Source organism: Bos grunniens, chromosome 29 (genome assembly GCF_055505025.1).
Source record: "Bos grunniens cultivar Pamir isolate PY7600 chromosome 29, Bosgru_T2T1.0, whole genome shotgun sequence".
Classification (NCBI taxonomy): Eukaryota; Metazoa; Chordata; class Mammalia; order Artiodactyla; family Bovidae; genus Bos; species Bos grunniens.
Window position 1 is genome coordinate 34,236,020 of NC_141193.1, and position 20,693 is coordinate 34,256,712.

The window sequence follows — 20,693 nt, forward strand, 5'->3', positions numbered from 1 at the left end:
CTGTTGCTCACCTGAAGACAGAGAAAGACATACGGAAAGGTGCTTAGAGCAGTTTCTAGGAGCTGAGAGGAATCTGGCTAGCAGCTAGCAACAAAACGGGAACCTCAGTCCTATATATAACCCTATAGCAAGAATGGGTTTGGAAGAGCAAGCTCCAGATGGCAACACAGAAAGCTTAGAGAGCTGATACACTGGTTTGTATATCAAACCAGTGAGACCCTGAGCTGAGAGATTGATCCCAGCCATGCGATTCTGATTACTGACACAGCTATAGAGCTGTGAGCTAATAAATAGGTGTTGTTTTAAGTCACTAAGTTACAAACTGATAGAAAACTAATTCAGAGGAAAACAGGAATGCTGAGGTAATGCCAGTATAGTATAAACTGGTACAGTTATTCTGGATAGCAGTGAAATTAATCCATATACCCTATGACCGAGGAATTTCTGGATATACATTCTAGAGAAATTTTCATACAAGTGTATTATGGAATATGTAGAAGCCTATTGCAATTTTTTTTGGGGGGGGGATGTAACTTAGAATTGGAAACAACCTAACTTTCCATTACTAGAAATGGTAAGCAAAATGTAGAAGGCAAGCATAAAGAATATCGTGTGGCAATGACAAGCAAAAAATAGATATACCTATAGCAGCATAGAATTTCAAAACAGAGCTAAATGGAAAAAAGTAGAAAACAGAATAATATAACAATAATAACTCTATTATCATTAATGTGAATTTAAAACATACACAAAAAATCACTCATATTTTATGAGGCTATATTAATAGTAAAAAGATATAGCAAAGAAATTAAGGTGACTGCCTCCAAGAGAATATAAGGAATGGAAGTGGTGATTGGTATAAAGCAGAAAAAATAAGGCGAGAAAAAGATTATGCTGGATGGTATTTTATCAGCTTGGCATTATTGCTCCCATCTAAACTGAGGACTCTGTTTCCTAGAATCCCCAATCCTGCATGGTTCCAGGCTACGGCTGGCCTCCTATTGTTGAAAAGGAATGTGCGTAAGATTTGAGAGGAGAAAATGGAACTGAAGTCATTACTCTCAGAAGACTGTGGCAGTCTGACACCGTGACACACTTACCACAGTGCCTGGTGATCTTTTAACTTTCAACTTGTCCGCCTTACTACTGACCAACAATAGCTCTATGGCAACCACCAAGTGCTGGACGGCAGTTACTACAGAGTCAACTGTGTTAGATTAGTTGCATTAATGTCTCCAATTTGTCACACCTCTCTATTTCAACCCCCTTGGCATATTACACACTAACCCTGAGCCTGGCCACGTGACTTGTTTTGGTCAGTGGCGTGGTAACAAAATTAACACAAATAGTGGCCTGAAAACCTGCTTGTGTAGTTCACGTTCTTTCTTGGAGCCACGTTACCAAAGAGATTCACATCCTGATTAGTATAATGGGGAAATCTGAGAGGAAAAGAGATGAGTCATCCCACACAAAACCATTCTAGATGGCTCAGCTCTCAGCCAACCCATCAGCTGACTAAGCCCAACCCAATCAACCACTCAAATGACCTGTAGACTCACAGAAAACAATAAACGGCTTTGCTACACAGTGATAGGATACAAGGGCCTTGCAGAGACCAGTAACAACTGTGTGCTGTGAATAAAAATTACCTTTAAATAAACTATTTTCCTGAGGTTAAAAAAAATAATCATTTAGATACAGATACTTCTACAAAAACAACCATAGCCAAGGAGTGTATAAGCATCTAACGAAGAGTATCCCCATTTACAGAGAAGGAAACTGAGACACACAGGTTAAGTTCCTGTCTAATATGACAAAGAGAATGAACCAAGGTGGTGAGACTCCAGGACCTCTATCCTTAACCAAACATTATTTCCAGGATTCATAAGAAATGCAATGGTTGTACTGAATCAATAACAATGGTTGATTCTGGGGAAGGAAATTAGATTACTGGAACAAGGTGTGATGGAATCCTCCTGTACTTTGAAATAGATACCTTTTGAACAATTCAAAAACTAAATTTAAAATAGCTTATTTCTTAAAAAGTGGAACTCTGAGGTATTATCAGCAAGTACTTAAAAAGTATACTGGTTTTATTCCCTGTGTATCCTTTATCACATAAACACTAACACTTTAATCTTCTGTCGGTGGTGTGGATTAGTTTGATAAGCACAAACAGGAAAATCAAAAAGCGAAGAACCAAGTATGAAACAAAGTCAAACACCAAGAAGAATATAGGTGGTTGGTAAAATCTAACACTGCACTACTTATAATGAAAATGGGCTTCCCAGGTGGAGCTAGTGGTAAAGAACCTACCTGCCAATGCAGGAGACATAAAGAGACGTGGGTTCAATCCCTGGATCAAGAAGATCCCCTGGAAGAGGGCATGATAACCCACTCCAGTATTCTTGCCTGGAGAACCCCATGCACAGAGAAGCCTGGCGGGCTACAGTCCACAGGGTTGCAAAGAGTCTGACATCTCTGAAGTGACTTAGCATGTACACGCACAAAGTCTAACACTGCACTACTTTTAATGAAAACAGAGTTGGTGCAGGACAAAAGATGAGAAGGTCAAAATACGGAGTTCTTTGAGTGCGTATGAAGTTGCTTCAGTTGTGTCTGACCCTTTGCAATCCCACGGATGGTAGCCTGCCAGGCTCCTCTGTCCGTGGGATTCTCCAGGGAAGAATACTGGAGTAGGTTGCCATGCCCTTCAACAGGGGATCCACCTGACCCAGGGATCAATTTCACGTCTCTTATGTCTCCTGCATTGGCAGGCAGTTGTTTACCACTAGCACAACCTGGTAAGTAATTGTTCCATAAATGCTTGACCAAAAGAGTGCTGAAAAGTGTGAGTGAGGGGATCAGCAATCAGAAGCACAATGAGACATAAAAGCTTCTAGCCAAGTGCCATGGAATTGCTGGCCTAAAAGATATCCTTGGTGCATATTTAACTTCATGTTTGTTTTCAAACATAGGTACTGATAAGCAGAAATAAACTATTTCTTATATTAATGTATTGCTTATAAATAATTCTCCATTACTTTCCTAGCAGAAGTGTAAACAGATGTTTACTGTGGTTTTTCTTTAATATCACCATCATCTTAACACTGACAAGTATTTTAAAAAACATAAAAGGTGCAGAATGTATTTTCTGCAATATGTAGTTGTAAGTTTAAAGTACATTAGAGGAAAAGTTTCATTTTCTTTAGAGATGTAAACTGTGTGACCACTATGAATCCATCTCCTTCCTATCTACTCCCACTCAAAAACACGTAATTTGTAGATATCCTATATAATTAAACACCAGTTTTGACTAAATATAAAAGACATCAACTATCCTCTGCCTACCCTCCCAATACCAAGTTCCTAATTCTGACATCACACAGAAAGATTTGAAAGAGATGATGAGATAGTATCATCAATATCATCTTCTGATCACCAAAAAAAAAAAAAAAGCTCTTCATCTTTTTTCAGCTTTCTCAAGACTGTGTCTCACTTACTTCTAAAGGAGGCATCTCCCAGTATATTCTCTCATATAATCTTTCACTCAACAAATCTTCAGTGACCTCTGGGACAGCTTCATATCCCACCCGACCCCTTCACCCCCATCTCTTTTATTTGGTATAGAGACCTTAGTTCCCTGATTAGGGACTGAAATCGTGCCCCCTGCATTTTAACCACTGGATCACCAGGGAAGTTCCTCTGTCTCTCTTTTTGCTTGCAAGTCTTAAAATCATCCAAAACTACATTAAGCACTGTGAGAGTCATAAGTAAAAATTAAACATAATATAAAATGCTATGCTTTATTTATTTTTAAATAAATAGACCTTATTAAGATCCTGAAGCAAAGCACTGAGGTGGGTGACAGTATTTGGCTGTTTACAGTATTATTCTGTTCTTTTCTGTATGTTTAAAGTTATCCCAAAAAATTGATCAACATTTACATTTCTTAAAAATGTACAGCATATTATTGTGTTATTCCCACAGATGTCAATACTTTTCATTCTATTTCCCTCAAGCATAAAATAAATTATTTTACTTTATTCAGGTTCTCTGTTTTTTCTTTTGTCTAATTACTAGCGTTCTGTAAGTTTAAAGTTGTAGTATTTTATCTATATGATGCATTGATGCATCATATGCATACGATCCAGTCTCATGGTTGCACTGTGAATATAATTATTATGTATTTCAAAAAAAAAATTTATTATGTATTTCAGAAAGGGAAAAAAGAGTTCTAAAATTGAAAATAACCAACTTAAAAATTAACTTTCCAAATCTGTGATTATATTTCTGCCATACTTTAAAAAAAGAAAAGAAAACAAAATAACTAAACTAGTCTAAATAAAAAGTAAAAAATAAAATAAAAATTAAACTGTTTAACACCCTGTCAAAAAACCCGTAAAGACAAAAATCAATAAGCCTGAGACAAGTAATGAGATGCCAAGGTACTCTGGTTGGTATAAGTTAAAAAAATACACAATAAATGAAAGCTCTGATTCCAAAAATTTATTTCACTGAATAAAAATAAAGAAACATCATCATATTCTACTGTTTTTCCCAAATAAAATATTAAAGGGTTTTACTACATACTAAATACTAAAGAAATATATTGAAGATGGCATAAGAATAGCTAAAAAAAATTACCACAGCATTATTATCTTGATATTCCTCGGGAAAAAACATATATTCACATCACGCTATCTGCCACAAGGTAGATTAAAATTCTGCAACTTATTTCTGATTGACACAATTACAGATGGTCCCCTGCCGTCTGAATTACAAATTTTTGACTTCATGAAGGCATGAAAGCAACACATTCAGTAGAAAACATACTTCAAAATGCAAATTTTGCTCTTTTCCCTCCTAGTATGATACTCATGACGCTGGCAGCAGCTGCAACTTTCAGTCAGCCACTCGATCATGAGGGTAAACAACAGATTCACTTACAACTATTCAGTAGCCACATAACCACTGGTTTTCCACTTTGGGCACAATATTAAATAAATTACATGAGATATTCAACACTTTATTATGAAATAGGCTTTGTGTTAGATGATTTCGCCCAACTGTAGACTGATGTAAGTGTTTTGAGCATGTTTAAGGTAGGTGAGGCTAAGCTGTAATGTTTGGTAGGTTAGTGTGTTAAATGAATTTTTTACTTAATGCTATTTTTTCCATTTACGATGAGTTTATTGGGATGTAACCCAGCTGTAAGTAGAATAAGGTCTGTATATGGTCACCAAGATGCCTAGTACCACATACATTAGTGATGTGAGAAAGTATCTTTATATATTTTCACATGAATGTGGGTCTATTTCTGGGCTTTCAGTTTTATCCCACTAGTTTGTGTACTGATATCACACTATTTTAATTTAGATGCTTTATTGTGCATTTTAATACTTGGTTACTGAAGCATTTTTGATTACTGGATTCCTTAGCGTTACTATGAATGGAGACATTTCCAAGGTTTCTCCACTGATAAATAAATTTGTGTCTCATTTCAAATACAGATATTCCCATACTTCCAAGTTCTGTTTCATTTTTCAATTGAATAAACATTTAAAATAACAGTAGTTGCAGAGTGAACTACTGTGTGCCAGGTACCAGACTAAATGCAGGAATACAGTAATGAATAAGAGACACAAGGAACTCCAATATTTTTAATTTTATGGATCAACACTGTGAGACAAAAGTAATTTAATAAGAAGCTTTAATCTAAGTTTTCGAAACTTGTGAATATGTTTAAAGGAGGTTACACTGACAAAGTCTTACTTTATTTATTCATTTATCAATTGGTCTGTTAATAGCCTGAAGGAACTTACAGAACTTTCCCCAAGTTTCCTAATGGCTGAATAAGGAGGTAGAAACCATGTGATCCATAGAAAATGACTCACAAGCAGTATCCTGGCCAAGTTTGCTGAAAAGCCAGTTAATACCATACACATCTAGTAGAATGGCCAAAACCCAGAAGACCGACAATACCACTGGATGTGGAGCGAAAGGAACTCTCATTCATGTCTGGTGGGAATGCGAAATGGCACAGGCATTCTGGCAATTTCTCACTAAACATACTTTTGCCATACGACCCAGCAACTGCATGCCTCGGTATTCACCCAGAGTTGAAAACTTAGATCCACATACAAACCTGCACATAGATGTTTACGAAGTTTTATTCATAATTTCCAAAACTTGGATGCAACCAACAGGACCTTCAGTAGGTGAATAAATAAACTGTGATAAATCTAGATAATGGAATATTATTTCAATGCTAAAAAGAAATGAGCTATCAAGCCATGAAAAGACATGGAAGAAACAAATACATATTACTAAGTGAAAGCAGCTAAAAAGGCTACATACATACTACATGATTCCAACTGTATGACATTCTGGAAAGCAAAACCATGGAAATAGTAAAAATGTCAGTGGTTGGAGGAGTTAGGGAGGTGAGAAGGATGAATAGTTAGAACACAGAGGCGGAGGACTTTTAGAGCAGTGAAACTATCGTGTATGGCAGGGACTACAGTGGTGGATGTATCTCACTATGCACTTGTCCAAACACTCAGAATGTACAACACGAAGAGTGAACCCTGAAGTACACTACGACTCTGGGTGACAATGATGTGTCACTGTACTACCATCAATTGTAACAAATGCACCATTTTTGTGAATGAGGCTGATAACAGGAGAGGCTAAGCATGGGTGGGGGCAAGGAAATATTTGCATCTTCACTCAATTTAGCTGTCAACCTAAAATTGCTCTGAAAACTAAAATCTGTTAAAAAAAGTCAGTGAACATATGGATCTTTATGATCAATATGATATATATCCTTCATCTGCCAAGAGAAATGATTTCTTCTCTATCAGTCTCAGCAAATGTAAGGAAGAGAGACATAAAGAACTCTTCAGATAGAATACCTGTAGCACCAGGAAGCTTAGGAAGTTGTTTGTATTCATACAGGGTACAACAGGATCATTACTCTGGCTTCTTTACTGCAAAGATAAAACTCAGAAAAAGGAACATGGGGGTTTTTTGTTTTTATTTTTTCATACTTTGTAAATGAGCCCAGAGGTTTCAGAATTAAATGATAAACCCAATAAATAAATACTGAAGAACAGGGCTGACTTAATTATTGCCATGCTATTGTAGTATACTTCAACGGTCAAAATTTGAAGTATACTACAACAACAATAAAAATATAATCTCACTTGATAAAAACAAAAAATTAAATTTCTAAACATGTTCAGAGTCTAGAAAAAGCACTTTCTGAATGCAGGGGTAGTGAGGTTTAAGCCATTTAAAAAACTGATGATAATTTATATTTGAAACAGTCTGTTTCTACTAAAAGTAGTTTGCTGAAATCCACTAAAAATTTGCTAATGTGATCTTTTTTTCTATAACTTTTCTGTTGAGACATACAACACGCTAACGCATAAAAGGAAAAAGTACACCTCAATGATTTATTACAAAATAAATGCCTATGCAACAACCACTCAGATCACAAGATAGTAAAGGAACAGCATCTGAGAAGATTCCAGTGTCCATTCCTCCAGCAATTCCTCTTTCCTTCCCAACACTGACTGTTCATCTGGCCACTAAATTATTATATGATTTTTCTAAGAATAATGAAAGACTAGAGATCTCTTCAAGAAAATTAGAGATACCAAGAGAATATTTCATGCAAAGATGGGCACAATAAAGGAAAGAAATGGTATGGACCTGACAGAAGCAGAAGATATTAAGAAGAGGTGGCAAGAATACACAGAAGGATGATACAAAAAAATATGTTCATGACCCAGATAACCATGATGGTGTGATCACTGACTTAGAGCCAGACATCCTGGAATGTGAAGTCAAGTGGGCCTTAGGAAGCATCACTACGAACAAAGCTAGTGGAGGTGATGGAATTCCAGCTGAGCTATTGCAAATCCTAAAAGATGATACTGTGAAATGCTGCACTCCATAGGCCAGCAAATTTGGAAAACTCATCAGCGGCCACAGGACTGGGAGAGGTCAGTTTTCATTCCAATCCCAAAGAAAGGCGATGCCAACAAATGTTAAAACTACCGCACAATTGCACTCATCTGACATGCTAGCAAAGTAATGGTCAATGTTCTTCAACCCAGGCTTCAACAGTATGTGAACAGAGAACTTCCAGATGTTCAAGCTGGATCTAGGAAAGACAGAGGAACCAGAGATAAAATTGCCAACAATGGCTGGATTATACAAAAAGCAAAAGAGTTCCAGAAAAACATCTATTTCTGCTTTATTGACTATGCCAAAGCCTTTGACTGTGCGGAGCACAATAAACTGTGGAAAATTCAAGAGATGGGAATATCAGACCACCTTACCTGCCTCCAGAGAAATCCATATGCAGGTCAAGAAGCAACAGTTAGAACTGCATGGAACAACAGACTGGTTCCAAACTGGGAAAGGAGTACGCAAGGCTATATATTGTCACCCTGCTTATTTAACTTATATGCAGAGTACATCATGCAAAATGCTGAGCTGGATAAAGCACAAGCTGGAATCAAGATTGCCAGGAGAAATCTCAATAGCCTCAGATATGCAGATGACACCACCCTTATGGCAGAAAGCGAAGAGGAACGAAAGAGCCTCTTGATGAAAGTGAAAGAGAGTGAAAAAGTTGGCTTAAAACTCAACATTCAAAAAATGAAGATCATGGCATCCGGTCCCATCTTTTTATGGCAAACAGATGGGGAAACAATGGAAACAATGACAGACTTTCTTTTCTTGGGCTCCAAATCACTGCAGATGGTGACTGCAGCCACGAAATTAAAAGATGCTTGCTCCTTGGAAGAAAAGCTATGACCAACCTAGACAGCATATTAAAAATCAGAGACTACTTTGCTGAAAAAGGTCCAACTAGTCAAAGCTATGGTTTTTCCAATAGTCATGTATAGATGTGAGAGTTGGACCATAAAGAAAGGTGAGTGCTGAAAAATTGACACTTTTGAACTGTGGTGTTGGAGAAGACTCTTAAAAGTCCCTTGGACAGCAAGGAGATCCAACCAGTCCATCCTAAAGTAAATCAGTCCTGAATATTCATTGGAAGGACTGATGCTCAATCTGAAACTCCAACACTCTGACCACCTCATGCAAAAAACTGACTCACTGGAAAAGACCTTGAAGCTGGAAAAGACTGAAGGCAGGAGAAGGGGACAACAGAGAATGAGATGGTCAGATGGCATCACTGACTTGATGGACATGAGTTTGAGCAGGCTCTGGGAGTTGGTGATGGACAGGAAAGCCTGGCATGTTGCAGTCCATGGTGTCGCAGAGTTGGACACAGCTGAACAACTGAAGTGAACTGAAGAATAACAAACTAAACCCAAAGTTAGCAGAAAAAGGAAACAACAAAGATAAGAATGGAAAGAAATGAAAGAGAAACTAAAAAGATAATAGAAAAAAAATAAAATCAAGACCTGGCTTTTTGAAAAAATAGAGAAATGGATAAATTCCTAGGAACATACAACTTCCCAAGACTGAATCAAGGAGAAACAGAAAATCTGGATAAACAAATTACTAGTAAAAAATATTGAAACAATAATCAAAAACCTACCAACAAAGAAAAGGACTAGATGGCTTCACTGGTGACCTATATTAAACCTGAAAAAAATAACACCAATCCTTCTCAAACTGTTTAAAAAATAAGACAAGGGAACACTTCCAAACTTGCTTTACAAGGGCAATATTACACTGAAAAATACCAAAGCGAAGCAAGGCCACTGCAAGGAAAGAAAATTACAGGGCAATATTCTTAATGAACACAGGTGTAAAAATCTTTAACAAAATATTAGCAAACCAAATCCTTTGAAAGGATCATACACCATGATCAAGTGGGGTTTGTTCCAGGGAAGCAAAGATTGTTCAATATCTACAACTCAATTAAGGTTTTCTCTCAATAGACACAGAAAAAGCATTTAACAAACTTCAACATCCTTTCATGATAAAAAACTCTCAACAACAATGAGGGTATAGAAAGAATGAACATCATAATAATAAAGGTCATATATGACAGGTCTACAACTAACTTCAAACTCAGTGTTGAAACGCTAAAAGCCTTTTCTCTAAGATTAGGAACAAGATTTGGAAAACCACCGTCACCATTTTTATTCAGGATAGTCCTGGAAAACCCAGCCAGAGCAACTAGGCAAGAAAAATAAAGGCATCATAATCAGAAAGGAAGAAGTGAAACTGTCACTATTTGCAGATGACGTGATATTACATATAGAAAATCCTAAAGACTGCACACACACACACATACATACACACAAAGTTGGAATAAATGAGTTCAATAAAGTTACAGGATACAAATATATTAAAATCTGTTGTATATTTCTATACTAACCACTATCAGCAGGAGAAAAAAAAAGTCTCATTTACAGCTGCATCAGAAATAATAAAATACCTGGGCATAGATGTAATCGAGGAGGTAAAAGACCTATACACTGAAAACTGAGACACTGATGAAACTGACAGCACAAACTAAATGACATTCTGTTCTCATGGGTATGAAAAATTAACGTTGTTTAAACGTCCATAGTATCTAAAGTAACCTACAGATTCAATGTGATTCCTGTCAAAATTTTAATGGCATGCATCACAGAAACAGAAAAAAATCACCTCAACATTTGATGGAACTACATAAGAGCCCAATTAGCCAAAGCAACCTTGAGAAAGAACAAAGTTGGAGGTGTCATGCTTTCTGATTTCAAACAATATCACAAAGCTATCAAAACAGAATGGCACTGGCATAAAAAGAGACATCAATGGAACAGAAGAGAGAGCCCAGAAATAAACTCATTACATAAGATCAATCATTTTGTGACAAGAATATACAATGGAGACAAGATAAGTCTTTTCAATAAATGGTGTAAGAAAAACTGGACAGACATGCAAAAGGATGCAACTGCACTCCTAGCTTATACCACACACAAAAGTTAACCGAAAATATATTCAAGGCACAGAAGTCAACCCTGAATTTAAAAAAACAAAACAAAAAAAAAATTGAACTTTTGAATATAAGACCGGAAACCATAAAACTTCAAGAATTTTAACAGAGGGAGGAAAGTTCCTAGACATTGGCCTTGACAAGGTTTTTCAGATTTGACACCAAAACCAAAAATAAACAAGAGAGTTTATTTGAGACTATGCTGCTGCTGCTGCTAAGTCGCTTCAGTCGTGTCCGACTCTGTGCGACTCCATAGATGGCAGCCCACCAGGCTCCCCTGTCCCTGGGACTCTCCAGGCAAGAACAGTGGAGTGGGTTGCCATTTCCTCCTCCAATGCATGAAAGTGAAAAGTTAAAGTGAAGTCGCCCAGTCGTGTCCGACTCTTCACGACCCCATGAACTGCAGCCCACCAGGCTCCTCCATCCATGGGATTTTCCAGGCAAGAGTACTGGAGTGGGGTGCCATTGCCTTCTCCGATTTGAGACTATATTAAACTACAAAGTTTCTGCACAGCAAAGGAAATCACCAACAAAATAAGAAGGCAATCTATAGAATGGGAGAAAATATTTTCAAGCCACATATCTGATAAAGGGTTAATATCCAAAATACATAAGGAACTCATAAAACTCAACAGCAAAAAATAATATATAAGAAACTGAACTAAAAAAATGGCAAAAGGACCGAAATAGATTTTTTTTCCCCAAAAAGATGACATACAGATGGCCAACAGGCACATGAAAAGATGCTCAACATCACTAATCATCAAGGAAATGCAAATCAAAACCACAATGAGATACCACCTCACATCTGCTAGGATGTGTAGCGTCAAAAAGATAAGAGATAAATGCTGGGGAGAATGTGGAGGAAAGGAACTCAGGCTCACTGGTGGTGAAAATGTAAACTGACACAGCCACTATGGAAAACAGTATAGCGGGTCCTCGTGAAATTAAAAACAGAACTGCCATGTAACCCAACATCCCCACTTCTGGATCTATATCCCAAAGTTTTCCAAAGGAAACAAAATCATTATCTCAATGAGAGATATGTATTGGCATGTTCACAAAAGCATTATTCACAACAGCCATGGTATGGAAACAATGTGTCTGTTAGCGGGCAAAGGAAAGAAAATGTGAGACACACAAACACACAGGCTTGCACACATACAAACAATGGAATATTCTCTCTTAAAGAAGGAAAAAGGAAATCCCTGTCCTTTACAATGATAGGATGAACCTGGAAGGCACCATGCTAAGGGAAACTGGCTTGACAGAGAAAGACAAATACCTCAAATGCCTTGCAATATTACTTAAATGTAAAATCTAAAAAAAGAAAAAGGTCAAACTCATAGAAACTGAGAGTAGAATGTTGTTGCTGGAGCTACGTGTTAAGGACAATAGGGAGAGGTTGGTAAAAGGGTAAAAACTTTCAGTCATAAGATGAATAAGGTCTGAAGATGTAATGTGCACTAGATCTGCACTATATAATAGTATACTATAGTGACTATAGCTGATAAACACTATACTGTGTAAGGAAAACTTGCTTAGGGAGTAGAAAGTAAATGTACTCCCTTTCTAAAAAAATAAACAAATATGTAGGGTGATGGACATATTAAGTCAACTGAGGGAATCCTTTCTCAATGTGTAAGTTCACTAAATCACCACATTGTAAAATTAAAGTATTTTAAAATTTTGTCAACTGTATCTCAATAAAGCTGGGGGGAAAGAAACCTTTATATTACTTTTTGGTTTCTGACTTAATATAATCATATAGTATATTTGATTTCATTCACTCAAAACTGTAGTTGTGAGTTTTAACCATGTTGTCTGTTCCTGTAGTTCATTCATTTTTACCATAGTAGGGTATTCCAGTTCATGATTTTATTACAACGTATCTATTCTGTTGTTGGTACATATTTGGATTGTTTCCAGCTTGAAACTAATATGAATAATACTGCTATGTACATTTTTGTAAATATCTAGTTATACGCATTTCTATGCAGTAGAACTATTGAGTAATTGGGTATACATATCTCTGACATCAGCAGATTATGTCAAACTGCTTCCCAAAATTGCAACACCAATGTCCTTTTTCACCAGCAGTGTATAAGACTTTACACTGCACTATATCAAAACAGTGATTCTCAGTATGTGATCTGTGGTTATCTGGGGTTTCCCAAGATTCTTTCAGGAGGTTTGTGAAGTCAAAACTATTCTCATAATATTAGTAAGTTACTTGCCTTTGTCATTGTGTTGATACTTGCCCTGATAGTGCAACAACAGTGGCTAAATCTGCTGGTATCTCAGTTCAAATCATGGCAGGGGACTGAACTGTTCTATAGTCATTGTATATATTCTTCACCACTATGTGTTCATAATGAAAAAGAAAAAGCCAGACTGAAGAATGTCTCCAAAGAAGCTGTTTCAAAAATTATTTTTTTAAGTCTTTACTGATCTGTTACAGTATTACTTCTATGTTCTGTTTTTTTAGCTGGGAGGCATACGGGATCTTAGCTCCCAACCATGGATCTAACATGCACTCCCTGCGTTGGAAGGCAAAGTCTTAACCAACGGACCACCAGGGAAGCCCCTCAATAATTACTTTTATTAAATACTGACCTTTAGTACATGCCTTTCTAATATCTGATGTGACAAAACAGGAAGTACACATAAAGCCCTTGTGCTGCATGGTGAAGTGCGACTGTTGTTGCAAACAAAAACACCTGCGTAACTGCACTGAGCAAGCTGCTCCATGTGTGTGCTGAGTCGCACAGTCATGTCCAACTCTTTGTGACGCCATGGACTGTAGCCTGCCAGGCTCCTCTGTTCATGGGATTCTCCAGGCAAGAATACTGGAGTGGGTTGCCATGCCCTTCTCCAGGGGATCTTCCTGACCCAAGGATCGAACCCAATCTCCCGCACTGCAGGCAGATTCTTTGCCTTATGAGCCACCAGGGAAGCTTTATGGACACCATTTTTTTACTTGAAAGGCTGACATGATTATTCAGTCTTGAATATTTCAGTAATGTTTTCTCAAAAACAACTGAAGGGAGACTACTGCCACAAGGAACGCTACTGATGGAATTTTTTTTTTTTTAACCAAGGATAAAATTTGAGCTCTGAAATGAGATTTTGAAAAATGTGCATCTGCCACTGTGACCATGATAGCGTTCCAGTCTTTACCGACTTTCATGATGAGACAGAGTGATATTATTGAATACAAATGTTTAAAAAATCTGCATAATTCAGGGAATCAGCACTTTGCAATTAACAAATGATTAATGCTACAAAATTATACATCATAAAGATTCACTCAAATTTTAAGCTAAACCAAAGGATTTCAATGTAACAAAGTGTGAAAGCATGAAAATATATGTTATAGTATGAACTGGGAAGAGTATTTCAGCCAGCAGAGTGGTAAGTACCTTATGATACCAGTACAGATTCCACATTGTAACTAATCTTTAAGGAACTATCATTTGCTGAGTTGTGGAATAGAATCAAAGAACAGGCACAACCATCTAAAAGGCTATCAGAACACTCCTTTTTCCAGTTACATACCTACATGATGCTACATTTTAATACACTTCAACCAAAACAACGTATTGAAACAGACTGAATGCAGATACAAATAAAAGGATATAGACGTCTTGTACTAGACAGACAGTAATGAAATGTGCAAATATGTACAAAAAGACCACTCTTCTAATTCTTTTTTAGAAAATATATTCACATAAATATTTTACATATGCTAAAATGTAATAAACTGATGAATTTTAGGTGGAGTAATAAATATTTACAGTTTTTTCTCAGCTTTGATGTCTAATATGGCAAATACCAACACACTATGCCTCATGGTCCCCCATAACTTTAGGGTCAAGGGGCCTGGGGAACTGCTGAACCAAAACAATCTCTCTGGGATGGCAAAAAGTTGGACATGACTGAGTGATTGAACTGAACTGATCAAAGTTTAATAGTGAACAATATAACCCTGTCTTTCTCTATACAATAGAAAAAATTTTTGCTATGTTGTTTTGCCAACAGAAGACAGAAAATGCAGAGCCAAGAAAAGGGAACCCAAGAACTACTAAATATTTTTAAATGTGTTTCCCCAAAAAGCTTCATATTATGGGGCTCTGAAATCCTGTTTCTTTGAGGTCTTCCAAGAAAAATACATATTTTTGAATTGCTCTCCAGGTATCTGACACAAGTCTGACTCTGTGTCCTTGTAAAGTATGTAGCAAGGAGAGTAAGCAGCAGTTAACTAAAGAGTGGAAATCAATATTATCAGCAATGGAAATTTTATTTGACCTCCACAGTTACTGAAGTACCCACATCCTATTTTACCTCTTCTCATCTTCTACTTTGTCCCCCACCTCCCCATATTTTCCCCTATTCTATTTACTCATAATACCAGACAGGAAAAATTGAGAAGAGAATGTACAAAGAGGAAGCAAGGCACAGAAACTTAAGAGGTCTCAAATCAAAACAGCATGCCCTTGCCGTGTTTCCCCTAAGCTTCCATTTCCTTTAAAGAGCATGAAGGAAAGAGACAGCACTCACCGTCTTTAAGTTCCACATAACCAGTGAGTATCTGTTTTCTCTCCTTACCCCAACTAAGGGTTTACAGACAGGCTATGTCTTTTGTGATACAGATGATACAGAATCAAAGAACCTTTGAGTTAGATGAGACCTTAACAGAATGTTCCTTTCATTATAAAAGAAAAGACCCTAAAGCTGAAAAATGTGTTAAAATGTTAAGCCACATGTCACACACAACAAGTTTTTGGCAAGACCAGCAGCAGATTCCAAATTTCTCAGCTTCCAGTACAATGATCTTTCTAATATATGAAGTTGCTCCCTTATTTTCTTTCCCTGTGCAATAGGAATATTGCTATTGGACTCAAAATGCTTTTTTAAAAAAGTGTTAGTCTCTTTTAAGTATTGAAATTCTGACCATATAAAACAAATCAGAAACTAAATCTGTTATACAGTCCCCAAAGATATGTGGGTTTTAAGTTTTATGTTCCCCATCAAGCTATGTCTCAAAGGGGGGCTGCCATCACACTATAGGAATCATCCTTGCACGCCATGAAATTCCATCTCATAGATGAAAACTAATACCGGGGGAAATAGGCTCAATTAACTGCATCCTCTTTGGTTTTGTTAGTTTTGAGATGCTCCCATTATTAACAAGCCATGTAAGTAAGCCTTTCACTGATCTAATAATTTCCAACAAGTCCTATAGATGGTTCCATATTTCCCAGTTGCGTACACTGAACTTCTAGTATAAAAATAATCTTTTCTCAAAATAAGGACCCACTTGCATTCCAGAACACCCACTAACTAGAACACCCACTCTTAGCCCTGAGAAAGGATTCATTCTGGCAACTTTTGATCAGTAGAAAAGGAAGTTATTAGTTAAGATTATTTGTAAACAGTCTGCTTTCCTGCTGAGCAGCCTGAGAAAGAACCAACAAAGAAAGAACCAAGATACAGATCTGGGGAGCCTGCAAGATCAGAGGGTGACACAGGCAAAACAAAAGGTGAGTAAACAATATTGCCTCATTATTATCATTTTCTTTTAGGAAAGAAATACAAGGCAAATTGCCCAAAGTCAAATTTGCTCCCAAATGTAAAGGGGTCAGGGAAAACACACCCAACATTTTCTTCATTATCATTCAAAGGATGTTAATTTTGGCTTATTAGTTGTCAGGCTGGGGCTACAGAGACAAATATATTGTCCCAGTTCATTAACTACCCTCTTATATCAATTTTCTAGCTTTCTGTGAGAAGGGAGATCTGCTGTTTACAATTCCTCAACCACTCATACAAATCAATTAAATGAACATTTCCTCCCACTTCAGTGTGCTAAAGGAAAAAGTGAGATTCTGGGGAGGAGGAGGTGAGAGGGAATTATTCAAGCAGTGAAGGCAAACTTGGAATATTGCTTATTAGAAAAATTTCCCTTTAGCCCTCGTGGGTCATGAAACACGGATTTCAGATGTTTTCTTCAACACCTAAAACTGTTTTTTTGTCTCTTCCTTTGTATTTTTACTCTTACTTCAGTAGCTGGTGAGTTATCACTTTATACCTAGATTTTATGCCAATGGCTACTATCTCCTACTCCCCTCTCTCCCTCTTCTAACCTGGTCTTGCTGCTTTCTCCCTTAAGTCTTCTCCAGGCTTATAAACCTCACTGATTCCACAGTGCATCCTCTGCTCTGTCCTAACCTATCTTACCTTTTCAGGCTTCTTTCCTATTATTCTCCATTAAAAACACCCAGAAGGAGAAAAACATGTTGACAGTACTCTTCCAACCTAAGTAACCTCCTTTCCCCATTTTGACTTAGTCAACCTTACCTTGAGTGTTTGCAGATGCTATATTTTTCCCCTGGAATGCACTTGCGCCTCTCCCCACTGAGAAAGAATGCTTTACCAATCTTTTACCGCTTAATTATATACTGCTTTATAATGTTATGCAACTCTGTATGTATCCATCTCTTCTGCTGGAATATAAGGTCCTTATTGGCAGAGACTATTTTATATTACTTTTAACTCCGTTAAAGGACCTGGCTCCGACTAAACACACTAGGCATTTAATAAATATTTAAAAAGCAAAACTGCAGTAAGTATCAAGTTGTTTAGTCGCTAGGTCATGTCTGACTCTTTTGCAACCCTAAAGACTAGAGCCCGCCAGGCTCCTCTGTCCATGGGATTTCCCAGGCAAGAATACTGGAGTGGGTTGCCATTTCCTTCTCCAGGGGATCTTTCCAACCCAGGGATCAAACCCATGTCTCCTGCGTTGGCAGGCAGATTCCTTACCACTGAGCCACCTGGGAAGCCGCACTAAGTATCAAGAATCCTCATCAAATTTCCTTCTATGAAAGCTAATCACTTATCTTCCACGCCTCCTCTCAATATAAAAACTGAATCCAATCAACTATAACTAAGATGACATAGTTTCTTGCAGTTGCTATGAAATGTACAACAGGTTACTGACAACTGGACCAGAAAAACTTGGTCATCCTTCACCTCTGGCTGTGGTACTGAGAGATAATATACAAATTTCATCATTTGATGCTGTTTAAAAATCATGCAGAAAAAGTTCGTATCATTTGGGGGGATAAAAGTGTCCCTCGAGTCAAAAATGCCATGGACTGCTCCCTTCAAGGATGGTATTAGCTTAGACTGTTTGTAAACAGTGTGCTTTCCAGCTGAGTAGCCTGAGAAACAAAGAACAAGGAAAGAACCAACACTATTTCCATCGAAAACCCACTCACCCAAATAATCAAATGGGTCTGGTCCTAAAGAGTATAAGCTCAAAAGGCTTCCTAGTATTTATAAAGCTGACATTTTCACTTATGAGCATTTAACTGAATTCTACTGAATTTTAATTCCTGTACTGACAACATGCAAGTTCATGTGAAAACAAAAAGGAAAATCCACTTTCCACTTTCTTTAGCAATGGAAACAACCATTTGTAGGGAAAAAAAAATCCCCTCCATATTAAAAGTTCAAAGGTTGCCAGCAGTCCTGATGTAGTTAACATAACTACTTCTGGGAAAACATAGGCCAAGAGTAGAGATAAGAAAAACAAAACAAACATGTGGCCTGGTACTGACATGCAAAAACTACTTTTTAAATATATCCAGATTCCAAACACAGTGTAGAATCTACAGTTTCAAGTCTGGTCTAAACTACTATCATCTGTTCACCTGGATTATGGGATTAGACTCAACTGGTTTTTCTTCTTCTGTACTTAACCACCCACCATTTATTCTCCATACAGCAGCCAGAATGATCTCATTAAGACAGTAGTGATTTACGCTACTCCTTTTCCTAAAACTCTCCAATGACTTGCCATCTCATGCAGAGTTAGAATTCTTATAATGCCTGCCAAATCCTGTGTCCAAGATTCCTAGGAAATGTTTCTGATTATCACATGAAGAAGGGGAGCGTCTGCAGTTTAGTTGGTACTACCAGAGTTTCAAATAGCCTATGGAACATTCATGTTAGTGAATTATGTGAATTTTGTCATTATACTCTGAATTTTTCAGAATGCCTCCTTCATGTAAATTAAGGGAAGGCTGCACTTTGATATAGGACATTATCAATAATTACTCACCATTTCACAAAATCCCATCACAATTACTGTTTACAGTATTTGAGTCAGCAATATACACACATGCTTAAGTCCTAACTTATAACTCTTAAAGTCAGACACTCTACATAATCACCGCTTCAGTCCTGTCCAACTGTGTGCGACCCCACAGACGGCAGCCCACCAGGCTCCCCTGACCCTGGGATTCTCCAGGCAAGAAAGAGAATATATATATATATATATATATATATATATATGTATAACTGAATTATTTTGCTGTATACCTGAAACTAACACAATATTGTACATCAACTATACTTCAATAAATAAATAAAACCTGCAAAAAACAAACATAAAAAAGACAATACAATATAAAGTATCACAGAAGAGGAAACGAGTGGTCAATAATCATAAGAAAAAAAAATCTCAATTTCAATAGTTATTGGGGAAAAGCAAATTAAAATCACATCAAGGCCCCATTTTACATCCATGAGGTTTGCAAAAGTTTAAGACTGAAAATACTGGATACTGGCAAAGATGTAGAACAGCACACCCTGCTGATGGGAGTTCAAATTCCTTCCTCCCTCTGAAAAGTTACATTTGTCTAGTCAAGTTGAAGCTATGAACATGTACTTCCACTATTCTGTATATACACCTGAAGGCATACTGGAATTACCTAGAAAGTCTCAAAAAAATACAAATACTTGAGTCCCATTTCCCAGAGATTCTTATTTAATAGAAATATAATACTGAGGGAAAAAGCTCATCCGAGAAAAACAGCATGATTCCATTTGTGTAAGTTGAGAAACATTCAAATTGAAACAATTTTTCCTAGGGATCCATCCACATGGCAAAACTATTTTTTTTTTAAAGCATAAGAATAAAACACAAAATCAGGATAGTGGGAAAAGGCGGGAGATGGAACAGGGAGGGCAGAGTGGAGGATCAAAGGACTTTATAATGCCCTATTTCTTAAGTTTAGTATTTCAGTGGTACAATTGTATGCATTATACTGCCCAGAGCTTATACTAATAGGTTATTTATACACATAAAACTGCAGCACCCATAGTTCTTGCCAACAGTAGCCTATCAGTAAATGTTGTTACTCTCCTTCTTCATGACCCAGATAATCACGATGGTGTGATCCCTCACTTAGAGCCAGACATCCTGGAATGTGAAGTCAAGTGGGCCTTAGGAAGCAGCATGACGAACAAAGCTAGTGGAGGTGACGGAATTCCAGTTGAGCTATTCCAAATCCTGAAAGACAATGCTGTGAAAGTGCTGCCCTCAATATGCCAGCAAATTGGGAAAACTCAGCAGTGGCCACAGGGCTGGAAAAGGTCAGTTTTCATTCCAGTCCGAAAGAAAGGTAATGTCAAAGAATGCTCAAACTACCGCACAATTGCACTCATCTCACACGCTAGTAACGTAATGCTCAAAATTCTCTAAGCCACGCTTCAGTAATACGTGAACCGTGAACTTCCTGATGTTCAAGCTGCTTTTAGAAAAGGCAGAGGAACCAGAGATCAAATTGCCAACATCCGCTAGCTCGTTCTTCGAAAAAGGAAGAGAGTTCCAGAAAAACATCTATCTCTGCTTTATTGACTATGCCAAAGC

General features: G+C 37.3%; 1 protein-coding gene across 16 annotated transcripts in view; it reads right to left on the reverse strand.

Moving 5' to 3' along the window:
• The window catches only part of NARS2 (asparaginyl-tRNA synthetase 2, mitochondrial), a 139,509-nt gene that overhangs the window by 86,180 nt on the left and 32,636 nt on the right, over positions 1–20,693 (reverse strand). Inside the window, exon 7 of one of the 16 annotated variants that reach the window (XM_086385796.1) lies at positions 7,978–8,173. The exons of the other annotated variants lie outside the window; for them this stretch is intronic. Coding sequence (XP_086241922.1) covers positions 8,108–8,173 — 66 coding nt within the window. The 3' untranslated portion in view covers positions 7,978–8,107. Of the gene's footprint in view, positions 1–7,977; positions 8,174–20,693 lie in introns of those variants that run through there. 16 annotated transcript variants of the gene reach the window in all.